Genomic DNA, 11,069 nt, shown 5'->3' with positions numbered 1-11,069 from the left:
ATTTTTTTATTTTTTGAAAGATTTTTAAAATTTATTTGTCAGAGAGAGAGAGAGATTGAGAGAGCAAGCACAAGCAGAGGGAGCCACAGGCAGAAGGAGAAGCAGACTCCCCACCAAGCAGGGAGCCTAATGTGGGACTTGATGCCAGACCCTGGGATCATGACCTGAGCCAAAGGCAGATACTCAACTGACTGAGCCACCCAGGTGCCCCTATTTATTTTTTTATTTTTAAGTAATCTCTACACCCAACATGGGGCTTGAACTTACAACCCTAAGACCAGGGTCACAGGTTCTACAGACTGAGTCAGCCAGGCACTCCTGGCATCAGAGTTTTAGTTTAGCAACACTGGATGCCAGATGGCAACTAAAACCAGGTCTTCAAAGACAGACAGCAGTGATTTTCAGCTTAGAATTCCATACTCATCCAAATATTTAATTAAGTGTAAGGGCAGAATAAAGATACCTCTTCTTCTTCTTCTTTTTTTTTCAAAGTAAGCTCTATACCCAATGTGGGGCTTGAACTCACCATCCTAAGATCAAGAGTTCCTGGCTCTACCAATAGAGCCAGCCAGGTGCTCCATGGACAATTTTACATAGAGGCCCCTTTTAAGCAATCAGGCTTGTGTGCTGGAATGTAGAAAGGGCCACTGAGACCCCCCTGGCTGAATACAGACAGGCCCAACAGGCACCCACCTCAATATCTCCAGAGGCCCTCACTGACCAATGGGCTACTTACAACCAGGCACAGTTACCAAACAAGGGAAAATTCCATACATCAAATCCTCCTCACCTTCCCCTCTTTAAAAAGAGCCCCACCCACTGCCCCTCCTCTGCTGTCCTTCCTGCAGCTCCCTTGAAATGCATGCAATAAACCACGTTCTTTGCTCTGCCTCAGGTGAATTCTTTCATTTCCCAGGCCATTGGCTTCCACCTGATCATGGCCCCACATTTGGGGGCCCCCATCCTATCAGGAGAGACACCACATTAAGACACCACATTTTAGATGTTAGGATTCAGAAATTTTACAATCTATATTCTGTTTCTTAGAAAGTTATTGTAAGATCCATTCTGTAGAAATGAAACATGAAAAACAAAAAAGATTAAGACACAGAATTCAGGTAACAAGGGATCCAAGGAGGAGAAAGACCCAGGAGGAGAGCCATGACATAAGAAAGACCCAGGAGGAGAGCTGTGACAGACCATGAGAGCAACCAGCATAGCCTGAGATGCAGGGCGGAGACTCAAAGGGAGTTCTCTAGTGGAAAAAAAGAATTCCTTAGAATAGGCGGAGTGATTAAGAGTTTGTCAAAACTTGAGGATAAAGGAATGGAGAGCAAGAAAACAAGAAAGATAACCAACTAAAATGTGTAGTCATACATTCTTAACTGGCTATATGAACAATATTTACACAGTCATAATGTAATACTCTTTAGGTAAATGCTTTTTAATGGTTTTCTATATTTGGAATCACCATTGACAGTAACAGAGGTCTACTGAAGGTTATGGAATAGAATATAAATATTATCAATTTGACAAGTTAGGAAGTACAGATGACAGGATTTGGGAGGCATAAGGTAAAGAGGAAGTGGAGGGAAGGGCAGGCTTTCTGTCTCCTTTTATAAAGTGAAGGGGCAAAAGATCTAACTATATTCATTGACGAATTCAACAAGTATTTACTGAATGCCTGCTATGTTCCATACACTTTTCATTTTTTTTTTAAAGATTTTATTTATTTACTTGACAGACAGAGACCACAGGTAGGCAGAGAAGCAGGCAGAGAGAGGAGGAAGCAGGCTCCCCGCTGAGCAGAGAGCCCGATGCGGGGCTCGATCCCAGGACCCTGGGATCATGACCTGAACCGAAGGCAGAGGCTTTAACCCACTGAGCCACCCGGGCGCCCCACACTTTTCATTTTTTTAAAGCTCAAAGCCCAATGTGGGGCTTGAACTCAAGACTGAGATCAAGAGTGGCTTTACTGATGGAGCCAGCCAGGGGCCCCTCTAGGCACTCTTCTTAGTGCTGGTGATTCAGTGGGGAACAAAACAGACACACGTATCTTTGCCTACTTACAAAGGCAATGATTACACTGACAGCTCTAGTCTTATGTGGACAATGGATGGTAGATTGGTAAACAGGGCATCCCCAAATTGCAGAATGGAGTACATCCCATGTAGGGCAGTCATGGAGGTGCCACAGGGATTTCCCTTCTAGAAAGAAATAAGCTAGGCTCTTGAATTCAGCTCAGGTCATGATCTCAGGGTCATAAGATTGAGCCCCCTGTTGGGTTCTGTGCTCAGCGAGGAGTCTGCTTGGGATTCTCTCCCTCTGCCCCTACCCCTTTCTCTCTCATTCTTCCTCTCTCTAAAAATAAATAATATATTTTTAAAAGATTTTATTTATTTATTTAACAGAGAGAGACATCATAAGTAGGCAGAGAGGATGGCAGAGAGAGAGAGGGAGAAGCAGACTTTCCACTGGGCAGAGAGCCCAATGCAGGACTTGATCCCAGCACCCTGAGATCATGACCTGAGCCGAAGGTAGAGATTTAACCCAGTGAGCCACTCTAGCGCCCCCTAAAAATAAATAATATTTAAAAATATGCTAATATATACCTCCCAGTGAGAAAATAAACCTTCCCTCCTCAGAAAAGGAAAGAGGACATTGAGGTTTCTATATGGCCAGGTATTTTAATTTAGATTCTGCAGGAAGTAGACTCTGAGATAGAATCAGAACAGCAGGCCCATGGGGCACCTGGGTGGCTCGGAGGGTTAAGCCTCTGTCGTCAGCTCAAGTCATGGTCTCAGGGTCCTGGGATAGAGGCCTGCATCCCGGCTCTCCGCTCAGCGGGAAGCCTACTTCCCTCTCTCTCTCGGCCTGCCTCTCTGCCTACTTGTGATCTCTTTCTCTGTATGTGTGTCAAATAAATAAATAAAATCTTAAAAAAAAAAAAATAAAGAACAGCAGGCCCAGAGAAAAGGAAGGAAGATGGGGTAGGAAGAGCTTCAGCCCACAGGCAGTTCTGAGAAGGTCTTAGGCAGCCCAGTGGGAACTCTGGCGCTGAGGCTGCCTCAGGTGAAATTGGGCAGAAATGGCCTGAGCCTAGTGCCTGACCCGTTACCTTCAGTCATTGGCTGGGGACAGCCTGGTTTCAATGCTGCAATGTCCCAAGACTGGTGATGGCACCTCTTCCAGCTGATTTCTAGAAAATCATCCATTTTATCCTACATGAACATTGAGAAAGTTGAGAAGCTTTAAAGCATCTGCCTAAGATGACTTCCAAGATTAGATTTTTGCCCTGTGGTGTATTTACTGACTTCCAGTTATTCAATCGAACACAGTCAAAATTTCTTCCAGGTGCTGATATAAAGGGATTTCGCAAATGTAATTAAGGTCCCAAATGAAATGATCTTAAAATAGGAAGATTATCCCCTGTGGGCCTAGATTAATTGGGTGAGCCTTAAAAACGACTGGATTCTTCATAGAAAGAGAGATTTGGGGGCACCTGGGTGGCTCAGTGAGTTAAGCCTCTGCCTTTGACTCGGGTCATGATCTCAGAGTCCAGGGATCGAGCCCTGCATCGGGCTCTCTGCTCAGCAGGGAGCCTGCTTCCCCCCCCCCCCCACCGCCTGCTTCTCTGCATACTTGTGGTATCTGTCTCTCAAATAAATAAATAAAATCTTAAAAAAAAAAAAAAAAAGAAAGAAAGAAAGAGAGATTTGAAGCATGAGAAGGATTCCAGGTGAGGGAGAGTCTGTTTTTGGCGTTAACCATGGAAGGGGCTCCTTGACAATGAATTTGGGTAGCCTCTTGAAGCTGAGAGTGCCCACTAGCTAACAGCCCACAAGGGAACAGAGACTAAGTCCCATCTTGGCAAGCAACTGAATTCTGCCACAACCCTGTGAGCCTGGAAGGGAACCCTGACCTCCAGATGAGAATGCAGTGCAAGGACACCTGAGTTTCAGCCTGGTGAGATCCTGAGCAGAGAACAAAGTCAAGCGGTACTTGAGCTGCGGACCTCTAAAACTGTGAGCTAATAAATGGGCTTCCTTTGAAGATGCTGAGTTTGTGATCCCTTGCTCTGTAGCGATCAAAAACTAACATGTTGTCTATCATAGTAGATTAAGTGCAAACTTATGTAGTTTCCAAGGTTTTCCATGATCTGACCCTTACCTGCTCCAGTGCTGTGACTGTGTACTCTCTTCCCAAGCACTACTCTTCAACGCCATCCCCTTTCCTTTCAAACATGCCAAACTCTTTTCCACCCCCGAGCCTTGAATTGTATTAGCCTTTCCCTCTACTTAGAAAACTTTTTTCCTGAGATTTTCAAAGCTATGGCTTTCAAATAATCTTTTATTAGGGACATTTCCAAGCATACATGAGTAATGGGAGTAGCAGAATGAAACCCTATGTTCAGCGAGCTTCGATGAACATGTGGCCTATCTTTTTCATCTATAGTCCTCACTCTTCTCCCACTCTGGGCATTATTATCTTTTTATTTTTCACATACACCATTTCCCAGCTTAACCATTTTTAAGCTTACAGTTCAGTAGTGTTAGGTATATTCACACTATTGGGCAACCATCTCCAAAACTCCTTTCATCCTGCAGTGTTGAAACTCTATACCTATTAAATAACTCCCCATTCTCCCTTCCCCCCAGCCTCTGGCAACCACCATTCTCCTTTCTGCCTCTATGACTTTGATAGTTCTAGGTATTCATATAAGTGGACTCATACAGTATTTGTCTTTTGGGGACTGGCTTATTTCACCTAGCAGAATATCTTAAAGATTCATCCATGTTGTAACATAGGTCAGAATTCTCCATTTATTTATTTATTTTAAGATTTTATTTATTTATTTGAGAGAGAGGGAGCACAAGGAGGCAGAGGGGCAGTGGGAGAGGGAGAAACAGACTTGCTGTTGAGCAGGGAGCCTGATGCAGTACTTGATCCCAAGACCCTGGGATCATGACCAGAGCTGAAGGCAGACGTTTAACCCACTGAGCCACCCAGGCATCCCACAATTCCCTTCTTTTTAAAGGCAGTATAATATTCCACTGTATGTTTATATCACATTTTGCTTATCCATTCATCCATCAGTGGACATTTAGAAAGAAAAATGGACCCTTGGGTTGCTTCCATCTTTTGGCTATTGAAAACACTGCTGCAAATAGCTCTTTGAGACCCTGCTTTCAATTCTTTTGGGTGTGTACCCAGAAATGGCATTGCTGAATCAGTTGGTAATTCTACTTTTAATTTTTTTTAGGAACCACCATACTGTTCTCCATAGCACTTGCACCATTGTTCATTCTTTTTTTTTTTTTTTTTTAAGATTTTATTTATTTATTTGACAGAGACATAGAGAAAGCACAAGTAGGCAGAGTGGCAGGCAGAGGGAGAGGGAGAGAGAGAAGCAGGCTCTCCGCCCAGCAGGGAGCCCAAGGCAGGGCTCAGTCCCAGGGCCCTGGGATCATGACCTGAGCTGAAGGCAGTTGCTTAAGTGACTGAGCCCAGGCACCCTTGGTTTTTATTGATTTTTTAAAAAATATTTTATTTATTTATTTATTAGAGAGAGAGCACAAGCAGGGGGAGCAGCAGGCAGAGGGAGAGGCAAGCAGAGGGAGAAGCAGGCTTTCCACTGAGCAAGAAGCCCGATGTGGGGCTCGATCCTAGGACCCTGAAATCATGACCTGAGCCAAAGACAGAGGCTTAACCCACTGAGCCACCCAGATGCACCCTACAGTGATTTTTTAAAAAAAGATTTTATTTATTTGAGACAGAGAGCGAGAGCTTGCAGAAGTGGTTGGGAGGGGCACAGGGAAAGGGAGAAGCAGGCTCCCTCCCAAGGAGCCGGACTTGGGACTTGATCCTAAACCCTGGGATCATGACCTGAGCCAAAGGCAGACACTTAACCTACTGCCCCCAGGCTGTAGAGACTTGAAATCAACACTAGCCTTTCCTGAAAGCTCCTGCCCTGGGTAACAGCCTCAGAGTCATAGGCAAATGTAATTTCCTGATACGCCTTCCCCAACAGCCCTTGTGATCAAGTCTCCCCTGTCTCCCCTGCCTCCTAGAACCTTGCCCTCCTGTAAGCTTTAGATAAATAAGACTCTTCTGCAGTTTACTAAAATCCTGCTCTTTTGGTTTGGATTGCTCAATCTGGCTATCAGATGAAGATAATCCCAAAGCACTCCACCTACAGACCCGAATAGAGACGTGTGCTCCAGGTCCTGCCTCTCTCTGCACTCTGCCTTGATCTCCCCATGAGGTCCTTGAGGCATGCAGGGTAATTCCTCCAGGTCCTCTGAGAAATAAACTGCTCTATTTCAATTCCTTTTGTAATCTGTTATACTACAACCTACCATCCAGCACCCTGTGCTCCACTTAGAGCCCAATATACTTTTAAAACAAATATTTGTCTCGGAATCATTCCATTTTGATGTGTATTTTTATTATATCCTTACAGATCATTTAAAAAAATTATTTATTTATTTGGGAGAGAGAAACAGATAGTGAGAGCAAGCACAAGCAGGGAAGAGAGGAAGAAGCAGGATCCCTGCAAGCAGAGAACCAGACATGGGGCTTGATCCCAGCATCCTGGGATCATGACCTGAGCTAAAGGTAGATGCTCAACTGACTGAGCCACCCAGGCATCCCACTTACAGATCATTTGAATATTGTTTGGTTATTGCTAAGACAACAGGTATGATAGCACTGTGTTAAGCACCTGGGAAAATAGAAACAAGATGTACAACAGCCCTGGAAATATTTTTGGTTTATGAGCTATAGATTTAAGTTTATTTTTGTAATTCATGGTTTAACCATTTTATTTATTAAATATTTTGAAAGATTAAGATATTTCATAAGTAATGTTCCAGTTTAAGGGAGTTGGTATCCAGTACATTGTTTTCTGAACAAAATATTGAGAAATTTTGTCAGTCAGCTTCATCCAAGCGTGAATGGTTAGTTTTTTTGTTTTTGTTTTTGTTTTTTTTTTAGAATTTTTATTTATTTATTTGACAGACAGAGATCACAAGTAGGCAGAGAAGCAGGCAGAGAAGGGGGAGGAAGCAGGCTCCCTGCTGAGCAGAGAGCCTGATGTGGGGCTCGATCCCAGGACTCTGGGATCATGACCTGAGCCGAAGGCAGAGGCTTTAACCCACTGATCCACCCAGGCGCCCCGAATGGTTAGTTTTTTATCTCTAATTAGGTGACCTTGAGTCCTTTGGAAATGAACATTTACAGGACCAAACTACTGACTCTCTGCTGTGCCCAAGAGACTTTGCTTTCTAGACATGATTTCATCACACAGGTAAAGCAACCATCCAACATGAAAAGCTGGAGAATGAGGCAGAATCTTAACAGGATAAGATTGGAGGTGCTAAGGGGTTGAAACAAGAGATAATGCACAAAATTTACCCACATTGATTAGGCCCCAGCTGACTTAATGAAAGCTTGTAAAACTCACAAATTTAAATTGATATGAAATACTAATTAGGACATATTATTCTGGTGCCCTGATTAATTGCCTTATGTTTTTTCTTTTTTTAAAGATTTATTTTATTTTATTTTTAAAGATTTTATTTATTTATTTGACAGATGGAGATCACAAGAAGGCAGAGAGAGAGGGGGAAGCAGGCTCCCTACTGAGCAGAGAGCCCGTGATGCATGTGCATGTGCATGAGTCAGGGGAGGAGCAGAGGGAGAGAACCTTCAAGCAGACTCAACTCTGAGCACAGAGCCATGCGGGTCTCCATCTCAGGACACATGAGATCATGAGAAACCAACAGGCAGATGCCCACAGACTGAGCCTCCCAGGCCTCCCACCTTATTTTCTTCGACTGGGAAATTTTATATTGAACTTTACTTTTAGGCTTGGGGGAAATTATTACTGAGACATTTGAAAAGACTTTATTACCTTTTTGGGGGGAAGGATTGTTTAATTTGGTTTAGTTTGTGAAAGCACCAGTTTAAGAGAAGTGTTATTTTTTCAGCAGGCAAGGTAGAGTAGGCACTTGAGTTCCTCCCCACATCCCATAATGGCTTCAGGAAGTCCCCAGAACAAGGCCCGTTAACATGTACACAGCAGGGCAGCTGTAATTTCTCATCAAACACTAGCTCCTGACGTATATATCCAACTGGAACAGAACAGAAAAACGTTCTCCCATCAAAAAAGCTCTACAGTTCATCTTATGCCTGTCCAATGTAAACCCGGAAGGTGAAAAGCCCATTAGATGCTTTTGTCCTAGTAATCCTCTGGATGTCTAAGTGTGCCACCTATTGCTATCTTCTGGGTGACTGTGGTCTCCCTTTCTGTTGCTGGAGCAGCTGAGAGTTGTTTATCTGAAGGGGACACCAAGGAATTGCTAGAAAGCAGTATTTCACTTAAAACTGTGTTTGATCTTATTTTATGGCTATTATGTGGCTACATAAAAGAGAAAAACAAGAAGAAAAAATAAAAACCTCGCTGAAATCTAAGCATTAGAATAAACTGTAGACACTTTCAAACGATACTCTTCATCCCAGGGGCTCCTATCATTCTCTTCAGGGCCAGCTTTACGTCTTGGTTCCGCAGTGTGTAGATGAGAGGGTTGAGGAAAGGGGTGATGGCTGTGGGAAATAAGGCAGCTGCCCCATCCAGGGGGCTATTGGTTTCAGGCCGCAGGTAGATGAAGGCACAGGGCACATAGTAGATGGTGACCACAGTTACATGGGCTCCACAGGTCGAAAAGGCCCGGCGCCGCCCATCAGTTGTACGGATTCTCAGGATGGCCTGAGTGATCTGTACATAGGAGAAGAGGATCAGGAAGAAGCAAGTGGCAACCACCACCCCAATGTCCACAAAGGTCACCTGCTTGTTGACTGTTGTGTCAGCACAGGCTAGCCTCAAAACTGCAGGGATGTCACAGAAGAAATAATCTACCTGGTTGGGCCCACAGTAGGGCAGACGGAAGGTTAGGATGGCCTGGATAGCCCCATGGATGGAGCCAGCCACCCAAGCTCCAGCCACGAGGATGGTGCATAACCTCCCATTCATGAGCACAGGGTAGCGCAGGGGCTGGCATATTGCCAAGTACCTGTCATAGGCCATCAAGGTGTAGAGGAAGCACTGGGTGCTGCCCAGGAAGTGATAGAAATACAGCTGAGCCACACAGCAACCAAATGGGATGGGTTTGATGCCTAAAGTGAAGTTCATCATGAGGCGAGGGACAATGATGGTAGAGATGCCCATGTCAATGATGGAGAGAACACCCAGAAAGATGTACATGGGACGGGCATGGAGCTGCGGGTCCATTGAGACAACGACTAGAATAAGCAGGTTTCCCAGCTGAGTCAGGATGTAGGTTAGCAAAAAGAACACAAACAGGAATGTCCTTAGCCTGAGAGGGTAGGGAATTCCTGTGAGAATGAACTCAGTCAACAAAGTGCTGTTGACTCTTTCCATCCTCTGTAGAGATCTTACCTAGAGAATGGACAAAACAAGAGTTAGCATGGAAGTGAGAGGGAAGTGAGGAAGGACTGGGGAGAGAGACTGTAAAACCAGGGACAATGACAGAGTTTTTTCTTTTTTTAAAAAGAGTTTATTTATTTATTTGACAGAGAGAGAGATCACAAGTAGGCAGAGAGGCAGGCAGAGAGAGGGGGGAAGCAGGCTTCCTGCTGAGCAGAGAGCCAGATGCGGGGCTCGATCCCAGGACCCTGAGATCATGACCTGAGCTGAAGGCAGAGGCTCAACCCACCAAGCCATCCAGGCACCCCTAGTTCTTTTCTTATGTGGAGAGAAGACAAATAAGAAGAAGTATGCTCTATGGCAGGAGTTGGCCCGTTTAGTAAATAAAGTTTTATTGGAACACAGCCATGCTCATTTACTTATGTATTGTCTGTAGCTGCTTTGATGCTATGATGGCAGAGTTGAATGTTTGGCCTGCAAAGCCTAAAATATTTACTCTCTGGGACTTTACAGAAAAAAGTTTGCTCCTCGGAGTTTGCACCCGGAACAATTTTGCTAAAAACTAAGGGTTTACTGGAAAGGAGTTGTGTGGAAAATGTTAGATGCTCCACCAGTTCAGAAACCTCCAGAAACCACTGGCTTGTTCTTATCTCTGCCAGGACATAAACTTACACAGAGTGGGGAGTATGCAAAAAGGAAATGACAAAATTCTTGGTCTCCTTCTGTAGTGGAGGGAATGGAATAGAATTTTGCTTAAATGGCTAGCTGTAGGTGACAGGTCTTGATGCTACGCAAGTCTACTGTCTAAGTTCTTTGCAATTAAAGGAAGGGGGCTGCGGTGGCTCAGTCAGTGGAGCTTCTGACTCTTTGTTTCGGCTCAGGTCACGATCTCCCGGTCATGAGAGCAAGCCCCATATCAGGCTCTGCCCTGTGTGTGGAGCCTGCTTGAGGTCCTCTCTCTCCCTCCTTCTCCCTCTGTCCTTCCCCTTGCTCATGTGTGCTCTCCCTCTCCCTAAAATACATATACTTTTAAAAATAAATAAATAAGGGAAAAGAATGCCCATGAGGCTGTAAGCATACAGGTAAAGTTGTTGTTGGTACTTGGTGCTATGTATTCCAGTATCTTTGTATATAATAATGTAGCCTTGGGACATGGTAAAGGAAGAGAGGAGAAAAGGAAGCAAAGAGGGATGCCTGTAGTGAGACGTCAGAGTTGAGAGAAAAAGCAAGGATGACGGAAAGGAGCAGAAATGGCTAGAGTAGGGCTCTCGGTGTGGAGGAGTTATTTTAAGTTTTTGGTCCTACCTCTTTTTTTCCAACCTCTTTTTTTTTTTTTTAAGATTTTATTTACTTATTTGACAGAGATCACAAGTAGGCAGAGAGGCAGGCAAGAGAGAGAGAGGGAAGCAGGCTCCATGCTGAGCAGAGAGCCCCATGTGGGGCTTGATCCCAGGACCCTGGAATCATGACCTGAGCCGAAGGCAGAGGCTTAACCCACGGAGCCACCCAGGCGCCCCTTAGTCCAACCTCTTGATTGGCATTTCACCACCTGCAGACAAAGGTTGATTAATGAGCTTTTAAAACTCCCCTTAGTTTTATGATCCTCCAATATCTAAGCTCA

The 11,069-nt window shown here is 44.4% G+C and overlaps 1 protein-coding gene across 1 annotated transcript; it reads right to left on the bottom strand.

The window, feature by feature from the left end:
• Nucleotides 1-8,500: 8,500 nt before the first annotated feature.
• OR10G3 (olfactory receptor family 10 subfamily G member 3) lies at nucleotides 8,501-9,442 on the bottom strand (the record flags this gene model as incomplete). Its single annotated transcript, XM_080808483.1, has 1 exon — nucleotides 8,501-9,442. The coding sequence occupies one exon, from the start codon at nucleotides 9,440-9,442 to the stop codon at nucleotides 8,501-8,503; it is 942 nt and encodes a 313-aa protein (XP_080664609.1).
• Between the last annotated feature and the right edge of the window lie 1,627 nt (nucleotides 9,443-11,069).

Source organism: Martes martes (assembly GCF_963455335.1).
Source record: "Martes martes genome assembly, chromosome: 7".
In the NCBI taxonomy this organism is placed as follows: domain Eukaryota; kingdom Metazoa; phylum Chordata; class Mammalia; order Carnivora; family Mustelidae; genus Martes; species Martes martes.
This window is presented reverse-complemented; position numbering and strand designations above follow the sequence as displayed.